Source organism: Manis pentadactyla, chromosome 15 (assembly GCF_030020395.1).
Source record: "Manis pentadactyla isolate mManPen7 chromosome 15, mManPen7.hap1, whole genome shotgun sequence".
Classification (NCBI taxonomy): Eukaryota; Metazoa; Chordata; class Mammalia; order Pholidota; family Manidae; genus Manis; species Manis pentadactyla.
The window spans coordinates 5,751,231-5,769,912 of record NC_080033.1 but is presented as its reverse complement, the minus strand read 5'-3'; the positions used below and the strand labels follow the sequence as shown (position 1 = coordinate 5,769,912).

The 18,682-nt window shown below is 47.6% G+C and overlaps 1 protein-coding gene across 1 annotated transcript in view; it reads left to right on the top strand.

Annotated features, from left to right (window-relative positions):
• LOC130681112 (uncharacterized) overlaps positions 1–18,682 on the top strand; it is a 100,944-nt gene that overhangs the window by 7,631 nt on the left and 74,631 nt on the right. Inside the window, exon 3 of the mRNA XM_057493306.1 lies at positions 11,466–12,043. Coding sequence (XP_057349289.1) covers positions 11,466–12,043 — 578 coding nt within the window. The remainder of the gene's footprint in view (positions 1–11,465; positions 12,044–18,682) is intronic.

Here is an 18,682-nt window from a genome sequence, read left to right as displayed (position 1 = left end):
AGTGCTGCTGTCCAAGGGGCTTGACTAATAATTTTTTTGTTTTATTTCCAGGGCAGGAACTGTGGAAAGCCAAGTTACCCTTGAATGTTCCTCTAGTACTTGTTCATGTAGAACACTCAGTATTCTTATAAATATTTTGCTTTCTTGGTTTTATACCCATGAGTTCTTTCTTCAAAGCACAGCTGAGATTCACTAGCCTTCAAAATACCATTTCTTAGTCCCTTTTCTCACAGTACCTGGAATTCTTTTCTGCTCTATTCTAAAAATTGCAGTAGTCTTCTGGCTTTGCTTGCACAATGCCCCAGTCATGTTCAAGAGCTGAAGACCTAATAGAAACTATTCCTACCCTCCCTTGCCACCTCCTTTTATGCCTTTAAGCATGCATTCAATGCCTAGTCTCATGCACAAAGAAATAAATAAGACATAACCCTTGCCTTTTAGGGTGAGATGTAGAAAGAGGCATGGAGAGACAAGACTATGTTCCCCTCATGTATTCAGCACCTCCCATTTCCTTATTTGGGGAACTTTAAAATATTAGTTTTTTCATTTGACCACTTTAATAGTCTTTTGGGATACTTTCAGTGGACTGCTGCCAGCCCACTAAGTTTTCCTTCCCCTCTTTCGTTGTGACACACTAATGAGAAAAGAGAAGGGAAAGACCATAGTAGGTATCAGTCACGGTTTTGGCTGCCCAACCCCTGAGCCTTCTTTCTATGCCTGGGGAATACCCCACCTTGAACCCCAGAGTAGGCAAGACCCGAATCCCACTCAAGAACCTGATGGTACAAGATCCTTGCTTTGGCAGCCTCCCCCCCTGTGAGGATGCTGACTATGGTCCAAGCTCCTGTAATCAGATCACACCTGCCCTGGGCCTTGAAGCAAGGAAGCACAGAATAGGTTCTGCTTTGGGCAACTGAAGGGGCAGCAATGGCAAGACTTAGCGGCGACAGGGTGGTGGAGCCGCAGCGGTTCCCACTGCCTACTGGGGGTGGTGGTAGCAGAAGTAAAGGGTCCCCCGTTTGCCAAATCGGTAAGAGTGGTGCCCTCACCAGACAGGTTCCTGGCATGATCTCAGCTGGGGTGCGGCTGCTTCTCAACCTCTGTCATTCAAGCAGGTCTCCAAAGCCTGATTCTGCAGACTTCCCAGGGACCCTGTGAACTGCCGCACATCCTTCCAGTTAGTTCCTTCCCTTTATGGTTAAAGCAGCCAGTTTCAAGGAAGAACCCTGACTGATAAAAGACTTAGGAGGAAACGAGGCACTATGTCACATGACCAAATGACCTCATAGCTGCAGGGCTGACTCTTTGCAGCAGCTGGAATATAGAAAGGCAGGGAGAAGTCTAGTGATCGCAAGACGTTACTGGAATCTGGATTCAAAATGACCTGCCCCTTGTAGCATATGGCATTGCAAGGCTTGATTTTGTTTGATCAAACAATCCCAGCCCGTTGTTGTTTTTTTTTACTTTCATTCCTTTTACTGCTCAAAAATGTAGTATGCAAGCATGTTTTGCTTTTTTTGGAGTTGTTCGTAAGAGCTATAAACATCAGGACCTTCTGGTTGGCTTGCATTCCTATCAGTAGTAAGATGATAATAATAGTCTAAATCAATGTGCTGCGGCAGGTGCCGTGCTGCCCAGCCCATATGCCCTAAGCACCCACCTCTGCACTCCCAAAGCTTCTGGCTGTGAATACCTGCTGCTTTCTGCCACAGGGCTTTTGCAATGGGAACCTGTTTTGCCAGCAAGCAGGGCAAGCCAGACATTCCTAAAAGTGAACGCTCTTGAAAGCAAGCAGCCTTCAGTAAATCATAGAAGGTAATTATTGGTGCAAAAACACCTCAGCTTTGTCACTGCCCATTTACAACATGCTCCAAAAGCATGTTCTACCCTGTCTTCCCTAATTCCCAGTGGGAATGGGCCCCAGGTGCCACTTACTTGAAAATACACCCTCTTGCTGCTTCTTTGCAATCCCCATCTAACTTTCTCACTCCACTACATGTATTTCCTGGGATCTTCTCCCAAATAAACTGCTTGGATTCAAACCCTAGTCTCAGGGTCTGCTTTAAGGGAATCCTTAACCAAGACACCCACACATCAGTCAGCATTGTGCCTGCATATCATGTGCATTAGGGACCAGCAGGGTTGTGCGCATTCACGTATATTCCTGCCATACCATTAGATTGACCTCCCAACGTGATGATCTAAGGGTACAGGATGCCCTTGCAAGAGGGAACGCTTCCCAGAGGGGCGGCTTTGGTGTCTGGTGCAGCTCCTCTGGGTCCCAGAGGCCCTAACAGGGGCTGACAATACTGTTCACACAGCACGGGGCTGTGCTTTGCCACTGCCCTTATGTCCTTAAGCTTGTATCACCATTCCAGAAGAACTTACCCTAACACTCTACACGCTGCTGCTAAAGCAAATGTGGCAAATGCCTGTCTCCTGGTCGCAGAATGAACCCAGTGCCCCAAAGGCCACAACCTCCTCTTGCAGGGAGAATGGGGTCACTGCCCAGAAGCCTAAACAACATTCCTGCCTCTACCTCTCCAGGATTGCAGAAGGCCACTGATCCCCACTTGAGAAGCCCTGCAGCATGTCAAGGACTAGGAGGAATGAAGCCGCACAAGGGCAGCCTGAGCAGCGAGTGACTCCCCCTGCCCGGAGGTGGGTCTGAGCAGACACCCGCAGGAATGTGCAGTTTTTGTTACTTTCATTTACTGCTGCCCTGTTTTCCTCTGTCATTGCTTATCCTGGTTAAAGGATCAAACCCCCTCATCACCTTGTCCTGCAGTCTGCCTCACTGCCACTGTGAGCACACATACACACACTCCACACACACACACACACACACACACACACACACACACACACACACTCACACACACACACACACACACACTCAACTTTGTCTGTGATGACCACTGAGATAAACAGGCTCATGAGATGCCAAACCTCCAAATCGATTTCACTCTGTCTCTGTATGGAAGGCAGTAGTGTATTACATCAAAGTGTGCCTTTTGATTTTTCCCCTCAACAAAATATGAACAGTCTCTAGAACATATTTGCCCAGGATGATTTAGTAGGCTTCTAAAATCAGCTCCAAATTTATTCAAGTGTCTGGAGTGAGACCTGCATGAAACCCGGCTTCTGAACTCATCAGAAGGACAAACCGTATTCCGGGTTGGAAACGTTCCCTTAGTGGGTGTTGTCATTTCAGTAACTATCATTTCTGATCAATGTCCTTTCTGCAGAGAGAGCCCTGTGCTAGGCCATTGCCAACATGGACGACTGATGTGATCTCAGCCCCTGAGATGGAAAGTCCCCTGAGCATCAATTAGTCCAATTCTCTCCTTTTACCAACTGGAACAAGGACATTTCCAAAGTCACACGTGTGCAAGTCAGAACCACAGGCCTCCTTGCCCTTGGGATTTAAGGATCCAGGGCTCAGAGCAGGATTTCTCAGCTTCAGCAGTACTGACATCTGGGGCTGGATAACTCTTTGTTGTGGGGGCTTCTCTGTACATTTTAGGGTATCTAGCAGCATCCTTACCCTCTACCCATTAGTTTTCTGTAGCAGCAGTTGTGATAACCCCACAAGTCTCTGAATGTTGCCAAATATCAGGCTGGGGTGGGGGTGGGGAGGGGCACAAAATCACCCCCTGGATAAGGGCAAAAATTATAATTGGTGCCACATGGGCTAAATTTGGCTAACATACATGTTTTGTTCATCCTATGCAATATTTATCAGGATTTTGAAATTTTGGGAGATTTCACATAAAAATCCAGATTTCTGGCTTCTCTTGAACATTTGGAAGACCTGGCAACCCTGAGCACATGTTCTCACATGGCAATGATGGATTGAAGGTCAGTTGATACTCCCTGTAGAACAACCACCTGTACACCTGTTTGTCACAGTCCCCACCACTCTCTACTGTGCTCTACATCAGACCTATTTTGTTTCATAATCTTCCTGGGCCCCAATTTAGTGTTTAAGACTTCTCAAAACTGTTTGCAGTTTTATTTTCCCTTAAGTAAGTCCCTAGGCCCACAACTCATGCCATTTCCTCCTTTTGTTTCCCCCACAATGCCCAGCTCTGAGCAGACACTCAGAGACAGTTATCTATTGATTTGTTTAGAGCAGTTTTCCCCAAAAGATATCCTGTAGAATACTAGTCTTGTGGACTTCAAGGGCAAAGGGTTGGAGGTCAAGCCAGTCTGGGTGATGTTGCATTCCGTATCCCCATTTAGAGATTCAATTGTCATATTTGCACAAGGCTTTTAAAGGCCCTGCATTAAAGGAAACTTAAATTGCACCTGACCTGGAGTATCCCAAGAAAACTTGACCATAGAACTCCCTTTTGTCCTAGCATCAATCAATATCCCAAGAAACTACTGTTCTATTGAACATGCTTTGGAAAAGCCTGGATTTGAACTCTAAAGTTTTCAAATTAAACACAGCTGCTGAAATATTAAGTGCTATGACAAAGGCAGTAAACTGTAAAGACATACAAACATGAGTAAAACATATAAAGTAACATATAAAGGGTAATTTTTCCAAGCATAGACTTTTATTTGGATTACATATTTTAAATTTCCCCTACAAATTTATAAGGCATGTGTCATCAATACCCACATCTTACAAATTAGAAAATAAAACAACAGTAAAAGATTAAAGAATTAGCCTGTGGTTACACAGCTCAAGCCAGGACTGGACCGTAGCCCACTGGACTTTAGAGCCTATGTACTACTCCTCTGTCTACACTGTTCTGTCTCCCTGGGATACTTTGCCAAGTTGTTTATGTGTCTGTCTCCCTCTCAGGATGTGTACCAGGCCTTACTCATGAGGGAAGCAGAAAGGGAATTATTGTCCATTCACCAACTTGGGGAAATAATATCTGCAAGAGTTTGGCATGGTATCTCATGCAGTTTTTCACAGCATGCCTGAAACCTAGGTCTTCTGATTACCCTTTAATTGGGCAACTCTCTTACCATCTTGGAGCCTAAAAGCCACATAGCTAGTAAATGGAAAATTAGAATCTGAACAAGTTTTGGAAACAAGGTATGTGTTCCTTCCATTTTGTTTATTGCATAGTAAGAATACAGGAACTGGGTGGATGGATTATGGATGCACATCCCTTCTTGCCCACTTACTTTCTGCAAAGTACCTCACCTTTGTGAAGAGGAGAGGCATCTTGAATGGAGTAGGGTCAGATGCCTGTCCCCTGGAAGAGCTTTTCCCATCTCCTGGGGTTTGTGCCTTCTAGTCTCAGAACAGAAAAGGCAAAATGTGCCTTTCTCATTATTAGCATTTGCAGTTTGCATTCAAGGTCTCGTAGCTTCCCACAGTCGTTACTCTGAGAAAGCCTCGACCAACTGGATATAGGCCAGCAAAATAATAAAGCAGACAAAACTCTCAGGGAAATCAGCTCTTAGCCCCAACAAGAGACATCAGGGAAAAGAGATTGAGTTAGCTGGAGGGTGATTTCCTCCTGATTTATGATAGTAGGATGCTCACAGTTTGTAAGGGAAAAAAATGGTGATGATGTGGTAGGGGAGGGAATGTTCCTCCTTTCTGGCTTCCCGTGGACTCCCTCTGAGGAATAAATGCTTTTGCTCATTTCTGAATCTGAATTTTACATCGCCACCCCATTCCCATTATTCATGATGATCTATAGCAAAGTACTTTGGGGTAAACTGCCGTCCGCAGCATTTGAAAGAAGCAAACACCACCATTGTAGCAATGATTCACACAAGAAACCAAACAGCCTCACCCTGAGGGAAAAGCCCAGGTAATCATATTCAGGGGAAGGGGTGAAAGAAACCACTCAGAAATCATCTTTAAGCAGAAGCAAGGTTTCAGAACATAAATTACTTTATTGAAATTCCTTACTCAATCTTATGCAGTATATTCTCCTCCTCACTCGGCGACCATGTTTACCAAACGTTACTGAACAATTCATAAGATCATCTCTCCAGGGGTAACAACTACTAACAGATAAACCTTAAATGAATAAACGAGTAAGAGTAGGTGAAATGTTTCTGATTCTATTTGTACATGTCAGTTTCATAAAGAGCTAAAATGATTTTCAGTTTCTTATGATGAGCATCTTTTGGTTCTGGACAGAGAAGTGGGTTTTCCCATTAACCTCCATTATAAAATTACCACTTAATTCCCATGAAGAGAAAAAACCAAGAGGGTGAAATGTTCTCCTAAAGGAATTGAGAGCAGCACTAAGTGCTGGGGTCTTAGAGCTCTGCTCTCAGGAGGCATGGGGACTAGCCTCCATCCTCCACACATCCTATCCTTCGTTTAAGCCCTTCAGCAGCATCTGCTTTACACCACTGCCATACCTTCCAGTATTATCTCTGCTCTTCACCATACATTGTAGAACCCTGACCTTTACCTGGGAGAGTGCCACTTAACTAAGAAAAAACTACATTTCCCAGTGTCCTTTGTAACAGCCATGTTGCAAGGCTCTGGCCAATAAGAGGTAAGTAGATGTACTGGGGCCGACTCCCGCAGTGTAGTTAAAGCTAAGGACCCTTCTCCTCCTCCCATTCATCTCCATCATGCTACCTGGAATGAGGACGTGAGGGCTGTATCTTGAGCTGTGAGAATGAGGGCCTATCCTTCATCTAGTTGAAGTACAGAGCTGGAAGGAACATGGATCCTTGATGACTTTGTGGGACTCAATACCACCCTTACATATTCTGTCTTCTTAAGGCACTTCCTACTTCAGGTTTTTTGTTTTTCATAGCTGAATCTAATACTTTACTCTCACTTGCATACCAAAGCCTTCTCTGACCTAGATAGCACTTTATATTTCATCCTTACGGAGCTTATCATATTGGTAAATGATTAGTTACTTATGTGATTTTTGTTTTGTTTTCTGTTTTTGGTTTAATATCTGTAGTGGATGCTGCCGATGCCCCACCCACACGCTCTTGGAACTCACCATTGCTGTGAGCAAGGGTGCAATGGCTTTAAACAGAAACACCTGCACCTCTCTGGGGAGAGCTTGGTCTAGCTGCTAATCCTCAATCAGCCCACATACAGGGCAGACCAGAAAGGGTAGACGGTTAGTAGACCCCCAGAAACAGCCCTTGACCAATGACTGACAAGAGTTGGTGGACACTACACTGCCTCTTGAATAGGATGCCTTTGAGGGGTGTTCTACACTGTCATCTAGAGCTCTTCCGCAGGATATAAACTGAGTTAATGGGAACGATGACCTGCTAGACGCTACACCTTGTAGGGACCCTTTCCTTGGCTGTCTCATTTCCCCCACAGGCCCCTACTTGCTGGATTCACCACTCAAATAAGCCGTTTGCTCTTAAATATTTCAATTAAGAAGGGTTTGCTTCTAGGGAACCCAAGCTAACCCCTTATATGTCTCCTTGGTTAGAATGCTACCTTCTTTAGGACTGGGAATAGGTTTGTCTTATTCACCATTCTATCTCCACTACTTAGCAATAGCACAAGGTCAGCACTCAAGAGGTGATGGATAAATGTCAGTTCACTTTTTTTCCCTCTGACACATCTAGAGTTAACTGCCTATGACTGGTCCTGCAAGATATAAATAGGAACTACATTCTACTACTTACAAGAAGGGCCACACATGACTATCCAGGACTTCTCTGAAGATAATGCTCTGCTCATGGCAATCATGCTCCATTATCCTTGAAATTACATCAGTCCAAGCTATAAGAAGTTAAGGCACACACCCTTCACATGATCCCTTGGGTTTCACTAAGTTCTTTCAATGGCCAGAATCTACTACCTTTCTTCATTACTGACCCTCTAAATTTGCCTCTTTCCTCTTGACCTATTCTTAAATTTTTAAAACACATAACAGCATATCAAACCATAGACATTATAGAATAGTGGTTAAGAATCCACATTCGAGAGTCAAAATGGCTCCCATTTCAAACCCCAGCTCTGCCAGAGATTCAGATGGTGACCTTAAGAAAGTTACTCAGTTTCTATTAAATTTCCTCCTGCATAAAATAGGGATAATAGTATCTACAGCACAGGATTGTTTTGCATATTAAATACTATAATACATGTATAATAAACGGATCTAATTGTTAAGGAAAATGCAATAGAAGAAATAGTAAAGGATATGGTTGAAGACATAAACCACTTGCCCAAAGGTAACATTTCTCTGGAAAGCTACTGAACCATTCCAAGTTATTTAGAAAACCACTCCAAAAAATCATACTAACATCTTTTCTCACATATTCTTATTTAAAGACCTCACCTCTGCTGTGTGACACTCCCCTCAGATGGCCAGTACCTTGAGGGGTTCCTGAATTTGACCTTCTACACTCTTCCCAAGGGCACACAAACCTGCTCCCAGGCTATGTGCAAGTTAATAGAGCTAAGCTGGAATGCCAGGTTTCACCAGCAGGGGCCACTGTTTCACGCTGCCCTTCAGTGTAAGCTGTTTCAAACCGAGGCTCTGAGTGAATGCATGTCCAAGCAATCAATTTTATAAATTGAAAATAGATTGATTGTGTTTATTTGTGGAGATGCCTTCCAGCACGGCTCCTGCCCCACACTGCACCAGAGAGGAGCAGATTTGGGAACACTTAACAACCCAAATGGTGGTGTCTGGGACTCCCAGGAAGGTGTTCCTTCCGAGACAGCACAGACTGTGGTGTGGTTTTTCTCAGTTGTTGTGACAATCAGCGCATACCAATTACACTCTGGAGTTTGTCAGCAGCCAGAAGATTCCCTTGGAGGAGTAATTAGATCGCCTGTAATATACTATAAGGTAAACACTTTTTATTAAAACATGTTGTGTGCTGACTGCAATGTGGATTTACTTTTCTGATGCTAAAGGGAAACAAACCCTCAGAATCCAGGCAAAGGTGGGGCAGACAACATAAAAAATGCCACAGAGTATTATCAACCAGGGGAAGAAGTGGTTTGGCTTATCCAAATAAATATGCGTGGTGAGATGGTAGGAGCGTCTATTTGGAGTTGGTTTTGGTTCTCACCACATTCACTCTGTCCCTCTGAGCATGATAATTTACCATGTTAAAACTCAGTTTCCTCTTCTGTGAAGTGGGAATAATAATGCCTCCCTAGTAAAGTTATTCTGAGATTCAAATTACAGAACATACCTAAAGTATCTCCAACAGTAGATACACCCCAAAACAGTACCATATATTGCAGATGTTATCAGTTTCAAACTCATATCCCCTCTGAGCTCACCATCTCCTGTACCAGAGGATGGCTTCCTACTGAGAGCATCCGAAGTTCTCAGCCTGGGGGTTCTCTCTGCCCAGGTACACGGGGCAGGCTGGAAGGGCCAGGACATTAACACTTCCAGGGACAGCCCCTAGCCAATCATGCAGAAAACTTAGTGATACATACCCATTTCTTCACTCCTTGGGTGGACAACTCTGAGATTTGTTCCATACTGCCTTTCTAGGGCCTCCTGGGCGCTTGGATTCCGTTTGTCCATGTGGTAACCTGCTCATTCACGCACCCTGTGTTGGCTTCTGTCGCTTTCCTATGTCACTTTCCTCCCTCCTGGCAGGGGCTTTCTGGGATTGCCTCCAGAATAACCGCTCACACTCAGATTCTAGTTTCAGGATGGAAACCAGCCTCAACACTGTATCTCACAATGTAAACAGGCTTAGTATTTTGGACGATTGGGTTTAAAATAAAATATTCAATTCATTAGCCAAGACTTGTCTATTCAGCTTCTTCCAAACCCCTCTCTTCCATCCCCCAGCCATTGCCTCAGTTAAGCCTCTTCCTATTTATTTTTTGAATTTATTTGTGTCTGCTGTCCATGCTTCCAGTAACTGTATCATCTAACTCATCAGCCACTTACTGCCAACGCTATTACCTCAAAATGCACTTCGGGAAATGCCAGTCCCTTGTCTTTGTTTCTTAAGTCTTCAGTGGCGCTGGCTGCCTCCAGGGTTATGTGTTAAGTTTTGTAACACAGTATGTAAAACCCTTCAAAAGCTGGTCCCAACCAATCTTCCAGCCTTATCTCCAGTGAGCTGATGCTCTGCCCACACAGAACAAGCCAGGGTCTTCTCAAAAGGCCTTTCACCCTCTACCTTCAGATGTGTCTGAATGTGCTTGATCTTTCCCGTGTGAAGAACCTGGCTCATCAATCAAGGTCTGGCTCGTATGTCCCCCCTCTGCGAGGACTTCTCCACTCCCCAGGCAAGTTAACAGTTCCCTCCTCTGGGCCTCTATAGCAGCATCTGAAGGCATGGCCTCAGTCAGTCATTCAACAAGCCTTTTTCTGAGCATATTCTGCTATATACCAGTCATGAGCTAATCCCTGGGGGGAAACCATGCTGGATAAAAACAGATAATTCACAGCTGGAAAAATGAGACAGGGCAGTAGATAATCATACAAAGGCCTGTTACAAACTGCCTTGAGAGTAACCATAACGGATGCTGACCCAGCCTGGGGGTTGGAGAGCTTTCAAGGAGGAATGGGTGCTTGAGTTCAAAGTGGGTAGGAGATGACACCATATGAAGGAGGTGGAATGGATCCCAGGTCTCGGAACAACAGGGGGTACGAGGGAACACAATACTGCTTTTGAGGAATAGAAGACCAGGGCATTTAAAGCAGAGAGGAGCAGGGAGAATGGAGGTAGAAGAGGCACTTAAACCATCCATTGAGTCCCCTCTACTTGGCTGTGTCCTGCCTTCCTGCCTCATGCTCTGGGGATGAGCTCCTTAAAGGTAAGGACCATGTGTCGCTGAAAGCCACATTCACCCAGCACTCAGCACAGTGTGAGTAAACAAACAGAATGTGCCCACTTTATGGATGAGAGAGTTGAGGCTCAGAAAGGTTGAATGCATTGCCCAAGACCCCGCGGTTGGCAGTTGTGCTGCGCACGGAACTAGCGTATATATCTACCACTCCTCAACTGTATCTTTCTTGAACAGGGCAAACCAGCACTTCCCCCATCGTTTCTCCTTAAAAAATCCAAGTTTTCCTACGAGCTCTTTTCAGAGGGATCCTTTAACAAAAACCAAAAAAAAAGAAAAGCCATTTACTGCTCTGTGTGTGTGTGTGTGTTGGGGAGGGAGTGCATACTGATCTTCTGGGGGTCAAAACAAGAACATGACCGGCTTCTGGCACGGGATTCTTTCCCGTGGCCCTAGATGGTGCGGGTGGGGAGAATGAGCCACGGCCGACTCTGCTGACGACGCCGGGAGACGAGCATCCCCGCTGACCCTGGAGGTCCCGAGGCCGAGACCCTGGGCTTGGGCCCTTCAGGGCGGTGAGTGGGATTTCTAGTTTCCCGCTTCCCCAACCTCTCCGCCCTCCAGCGGGACCGGCCGCATTTCCCGTCTATCCCTCCTGCCCCGCAGATGTGGTGGGGAGAGGAGGCAGCCTGGTCGCGGGAGGCGTCCTCCAGGCCCAGGCGTTCATCTCTGTCCATTTCTAGGCGCCCAGCACGCGCCGTATATAACCGAATAGAGCGCCCACCGCAAAGACGGCGTCCTCCCTGCGCGTTGTATTCAGGAGTCTTGGGCCACCTACGGGCTCTGGGGCTGCGATCCAAAGCCCGACCTGAGGCTGGTTCAGGAGCTGGAGTTGCGGCTTCCCTCGGGCAGGGAAGAGAGGTGGGGCGCAGGGGTGGGGCAGGCGGGACGCGGCTCTTGCCAGCTTTACGGCGGAGGCTGTGGCCCTCGCGCTGCTCGCGGAGGTTGCAGCCATTGCACCGCCGAGCATCCCACATTCAACGGGAGGAACCCGCCGGAGGCGAGCCCGGAGACCCGCGCCGCAGCCGCCGCAGCCCGTGCGCCCCGCGTCCCCCGCACCTTGGCCAAGGAAGGCGTGGAGAAGGCGGAGGGGACGGAGCAAATGATCGAGAAGGAGGCAGGCAAGGAGCCGGCGGAGGGCGGCGGCGCCGGCGGCTCTCACGGCCTCGGGGACGCCCCGGAGATGCGCTCTGCGGTGCTGGCCGGCTTCGGGGGGCTCAGCAAGCTGCGGGTCACCAGGAAGGCCATGCCCGAGCCGCAGGCCGGCGAGCTCAAGATCCGCGTCAAAGCCTGGTCCAGTATCCGCGCCTTACTCGCTTGCTCGATTTTCCGCGCGTTCGGCGCCTGGGGAGGGGGTGGGGGTAGGGGGGTGGCAGCGCCGCGTCGGGCACGCTGCCCTGGGAGGGGCCTGGGGGCGCGCCCCCACCCCACCGCGCCCTCCGGGCGTCTCGGTCTCCGCGCGGCCCGTGCTGCGCGGAGGATACTGAGAGCCGGCAGTTGCCCTCCCCAAGCCGGATCCGAGGGGCACCGGGGGGGGGGGGGGGGCGGGGACCGAGCTCCTGCGCGCGGAGGAGAGCGGTGGGCGGTGGCGCCCGGCGCTCCAGGTCTGGAAGGTTGCGCCGACAGAGCGCTCGGTGGGGTAGGAGAGCTCAGCTGCCAGGAGAGGGGGTCTGACCATACATGGTTAAAAAATCCTAACTGTCGGCTTCCTGCGTACGGACGTCGTTTTTAGAGTTTCCTGTGTGTGATACTATTTAATACTTCCTGGGACCCAGTGAGTAGGTACCACCGTTATCCCTGTTACAGGCGATGGAAGCAGGACCGAGAGAGAGTCCTCTGCCCACGATCCCTCGGCCGCCACTAAGTGGCATGGCCAGGATTTGGTCCTGGATCTTTGTAAGGCCGGGGACGGGGAGGCAGGGCTGGGGAGACTGTACCTCCTCCCCGCTCCTGCACACTTAACTCCAGGTGGCCCTGTATGGGGACAGGGTGGCCATACCAAGCATCTGAGCCTGGGGCGGGGTGAGGCCGAGGCTCCCTCTTCCCCACTAGCATCTTCTGGGTTTCTCCCAAGAGGACAAACAAAAACAAACAAAACAGGGATAATCTTCTCAGAATTCCTGCTTCTCGGAAGGAGCTCACTCCCCACCCCTCCCTGCCCCGCTGGGATTCCTCTGGCGTGTTTAAGCCTGTGTGTGTGTGTGTGTGTGTGCTGTCACTATATGATCATTTCCCTGAAGTTCTGGGGAGGGAGGGCTCACCCCCGGGGTTCACTGGACCCCGCACTGAGTTCTGCATCCAGCATCACAGGGAGCTCCTATGGGGGACTTGCTGTCAGCACAGTGAGACAGGCCTATCCTTACCTCCCTGTTTTGAAGCCCCCAACAGACTCTGCTCCCTAAAGCAGCAGCCAGATCACCAGTTCCCAGGTTAGACCTCCACGCCCCAAACCGGGAATCTGGGAATGGATCTAGAGGCAAGAAAAAATGCCAGGAGATCCCCTCCTCTTTCTGGCAAGAGCAGGTGCACGTTTGATTTGCCAGACTGCAAGGCAGCGGGCGAGAGAGGCAGGCGCTGATCTCTGGCCGGCTCCTCATGTACATGGCTGGTCAGGTTGGACTCGAAACAGACCCTTGAGCCTCTCCCTGGGGAATTCAGGTTAAGGGAAGAGGCTTTTGCAAACTAGGGGATCCTATACAGGTCTGTTATTGTTTGAACAGAAACAAACTGGGGGAACCAAACTGACCCAGAAGGCAGAGCTCACACCTGCCCTTTTCACCAATAAATCCCCAATGCCCAGCACAGTACTTGGCACATGAAATGTCCTAAACAAGTGATTGCTGAATGAATGGACTGAGGAAAGATGCTTGGGAGGGGATTGTGGAGTCATTATTTTTCTTTACTCGCTGGTGGAAGAATGTTTGCTTAGGTAAATTAAACCATGTATTGATAATTCTCCTTATATGTAGAATATATATAGTTTAACATATCCTTATATAGAGATATATAAATCCCTCCATTCAAATTGAGGATTGGATTCTGGGGCTCCATCAGAGTATATATTCAGAGAATGAAAGTGGTGAAGCTACTTTTTAAAGAAAAGAGTATCATTTGTATTGTGGATAGGTCTGGGTTCTCCAGCCTTATGTTAACTGCATAAATACCGATAGGAACTGAAGCATTTTGAAGTAATAAATGTCAAGATGAAGGTCAGGAGATTGATTTCCAAAGCCAGACACATAAGCCTTCGTAGGAGCTGTACACACACACCTGCACGCACCCAATGGAATCACTGCAGACCCTCCACCCTGGTTGTTCAGAAAGCGAAGCGGGCACGGGAAAGCATTTGGAATATGGTATTGCAGAGGGCTCAGACTGATTTTCATTCCTCCCACCTGGAAGCAGAGTTAATTGGTTTTGCAAGAAGAGATTGGAATAGGTTTGTGAAGATTGCCCGCTGGGCTCTTCCTCCTCCACTGGGCTGAGACTGGCTGGCCAGAGGTGCCCACTGACTGTCAGTGTAGCCTTGGGAGCCAGCATGACTCATTCCATATTTTTATGCATCAGCTGATAGCCTCCTGGATAAAGGTCTCCCTTTTATCTGCTCTCTCTTTTCTAATAGAAACCTTTTATCATTAAATAGAATATGCTTTTTGCTTGGAAATAAAACAGAATCCAACTGAACTAGTATCATTCAGACCTGGAGTGAGGGTTCAACATGGTTACTCTATAAACTTTGTAGAAATGGAAGAGGGGGGGAAATACATATTTACCTCATTTGCCCCCTTTCATTTATGGCCCAATGAGATAAGTGTTATGGCATAGCAAATTGAGGCTTGGAGGTGTTGACTAATTTCCCAAAAAGATCACACACATAATAGAATCTAGATTTGAGTCCTGTTCTGTCTTTCCTTAAAGCTCTGCAGTTTTCCTTTTATTTTCCTCCATGGAAAAGCCATAAGAATGTGATTTACCCCTCTGGCATGTAAACCTGCTTGCCTCCCTTTCTTCAATGAATACGGCTCCTTTGATCTTTTTATGCTGGCTTAGGGAAGCATTCCCTGGCTATTACCTAAGTAATATGACTTTTCCCCTAATGCATGGTCAAATGCAGCTCAAGACGGACCACTGTGAAGCATGTGGGGTGGGGGGGTTAGCAGAGTCTTCTGTCTAAATTGTTCCAAGAGCATCAGCTTTGATGGGGGAACCATCAGACCCATTTCACCAACCACTGAACAATTTATACAGCAAATGATTTAAGTGACCACGTGGAAAAAGCATGTGGCTTTTGGAGAAAAATGGAGCTGGATGTCAGCCCAAGCCCCACCACTTTCTATCAGTATAACCACAGTGGACATCGCTCTCAACCTCTGCAAGCTTTCTGTGCCTCAATTACAAAATGGAGCGATAGGATGAAGCTCATGGTGTTGAGGGGATCAGATGCAAGGGAGAGACTGGGACTAAGTGGTCGCTGTGGCTTCTTGCATTGTCGTATTTATGCCTCTATGACACATTTTGATCATATACATGCTATAGGCGCTATCATGTCACATCTGCCTAGTGGTGAAGAGTGAGACCTTCCAGGCATGAGTCCCAGCTTTGCCACTTGCTAATGGGATGTGTTGGGTCTGTTCCCCAGGAGACAGAGCCTGAGACAGCAATGCTTTTTTAGGGGGGTGCTTTTAGAAGAATGGGGACACAGGAAGCAGGACAGGGCGGGGCAGGAGCTCACCAATTAGTGGTCTCAGCTGGGTCCTACCAGGAGTCCTGGAGCATGAATTGTACCACAGAGTCGATCCGACCTTCAAGCAATGCGGGGAGCCTTTTGTGCCCCTGTCCCCCCTTCCCAATTATGGGCTGTGGGCTGCCTCCTGAGTGGGGGTCTGGAGCCTCTCAAGTGGAGATGGCTTCTGTTTGACAGACGGCAGTTCCCCTTGGAAGGAGGCCAGCGGGGAGGCGAGGGGACCCCACTGAGCCTTAAGTGGCCAGCACTGTGAGCAGCTGGAAGATGGGTGCACTGCCCAGGGAAAGGGATCCGAGTGAGGCACAATTAGTGCCCCTGTGATCTTGAACGTGCCGCTTACTCCTCTAAACCTCAGTTTCCTGGTCTATAAAATGGCGATAATAATAGCACCTCCCTTCAGAGTGTGGTAATGGAGTTTAAATGAGATACAGACGTAAAGACCTTTTCGATGATGCCTGGCTCCGAGTCAAAATGATAGCTATTGCTATTTCAACTATTACTCTTGGTTTCTGTAGGCTCTCTGTAGGTTCCCCTTCAAACTGGAACTCTTGACAGTGCAGGGGCACTGCTAATAATTCCCCCAGGACAGCAGCAGGGAAGGGGACTGTTCTAGGCAAACCAGGGTACGTGGTTCCCCTAACCTTAAGGGTCTGTCTTCGGCCTTTGCCACCAGCAGTCTTATCACAGTGGAGCTTGTCTGGGACAGGAACCGGCAGGATTTGAGGCTGAGGCTCCCCAGGCTGGGATGCAGGACTGTATTTAAGTGGCCATTAACAAGCCTTGCCCGGTTTGTGGCTCAGATTGGCTTGTGGAAAGGCCCTAATGGATTGGGGGCATTTATTTTCCGGGACTGATTTACAGCAAGAGGCCACATGAAACTGCTGGAATAAAGACAATGAGATGAAAACTGGTTCCAGCCAGCTCTGGCTCCATTGGCTGACCTGAAAATGGGCCGAGGGCAGGCCACACTAGAAGGAAGCCAACAGATTGGTGGAATTCTAATCTGTCATGAGGGCAAAGGGCACTGGGGAGCACTTTATTTATTGAGCACTTGTTATGAGCCAGGAACAGAGTTGTCTGCTTTATATACTTTGTTTCATTTTGATCCTCATGGCAACTCAACAAGATGATTATTACTGTCTCCATTTTAAAGATGGGGAAACTGACGTTCAGAGACATGTCAAGATCACAGACTGCTAAGGGGAAGAGCAGTGTAAAAATCCAAGTCCGACTCGTTCCTGGACTCTTCACAATTGGGAGTCATAACGTCAGAGAGACAGAGTGACAAAGGCATAAAAAAGGAGATGACAGAGGAACACAGAGTCAGACAAAGACTGGAATCAGGAATACAGAGAAATCATGAATGCATCGGGTTGATTTGAAGTATAAGTGATAAGACTCAAAATTGCACAGTGCCATCTTGCCCATCAAAAATGGCCACTGTGTGTGAACCTTGTCCGCTTCCCCTCCGTTTTGGATGTACGGGACCCTTTGGGGATCCACCTAGGATCAGTTGCTATGACTGCTGACCCAGAATACCCATGCCGGTTAAACACAATCACCACTGCTTGGATTCACTCAAGCGCCTGGCTTCCTACCTCCTCTGCCTGGAGTGGGCTGACAACTTGAGTGTAGGATGCCCCCAAACAGCACTGCATCAGACTGTCAGTGACTCGGTCAGTCCAGTGGAAGATGGCCGGGATGATCCTCCCTGTTCTTGTTCACATAAATCAATGGAGTGCATGAGCTTAAGGGACACAGACGTTTGTATAAAACTGAGAAACTGCTTGGAGGGTCTCCGATAGCCAAGCCAGGAGTCACTCTCGCAGAGAGATTGGAATGAAGTGTTGTAAATCACTCTGTGTTGGATGGAGATATCTGGATTTGATAAAAAAGGATGATTCTGTTCTGAGTCACATTGAGTCTCATTTGGTGATGAGAAGGTGGAGATGCTACGTCCCAGGTCTTTCTTATCAAAATTTCTCATCAAAATTCGGATTTTCCCATTAACTATGTCCTCCCTCATGTAGTCTGGGGATGGTGACAATGACTGCTCTTTGTCCAACAATGGAATGGACTTCTTGTCTCCCTAGCCATTTGAGGCAGAAAGGAAGCCCAGAATCAGTGATTCTTCTGCTTCATAGAAAGGGAAATATAGAGCATTTTACAGGACATCTGACCTATATAGGTGCCCATCAACAGCCGCCTAATTGTAGCTACACAGACATCAATGTCAGAAACCAATGGCAGATGGAACGACAAGTGACAGTCGCGCTCATCCACCCCCCACCTGCCGCATCTTTGCAGCGGCCAAGCCTGTTCTCCATGCTCTTCCTTCTCCATCTGACCCTCACACCCATGAGGTTACCATCCATACTTTTTAAGAGAGGAAAAGAGGACTCAGAGATGAAGCGCAACAGTGAGAAACGACAACGATCTGAGTTCAGACCCTGACTCTACTTCACCGTGGCTGTGTGATCTTGAGCAAATAGTACTTTCAACGCACCCATATCCTCATCGTGGTAATAATAACCACTTTTTGATATTGTTTTGAAGACTAGTGGAGAGTCTGTGAAAGTCCTGACTGCTCCGTGTACACAGTGGGTGCTCAATAAAAGTTATTTTACTGAGTCAGTTGGCTGTAAAAGACAAAATGGGGACTTGGTGTCATCCTTGGGCACCTTGTCCTGCTGGCCTCTCACCAACCACACTGGCTGGAGCACAGGGTGCTGACTTTGTCATCTCATTCCCAGCATCAGGGATGGATCTGGATGGATCTACTGCTCTCCTCACACCAGCTCTCTGCATACCCACCCATGGGTGGCAGCAGGGACTAATGTGATAGCTTCCTGTGCAAACAGTCCAGCCTCTGGAGCCTGCTTCCCTCTCATTCAGAGGAACCCAAATTCCCTGACCTTTGGGCACATGTATCCCTGACATTCAGCACTGACAACAGAGCTCACCCGGGCTTGGGGAAACAGCACCCCATGATCCCAGGTTCCTGGCATTTCTCATACTTAACAAGGATCATTTTGACATCTTGGCATTTGTCATAGAAGAAGAGGTTTAATTAGAAATAGGAAGAGACATTTCATAGGAAAGGACAGCAGGCATATAATCTCAAATTAGTCTGATTCCTCTGTGTGTGATCTCACACAGAACATCAGTTGGAGCCGTAGTATTAAAAC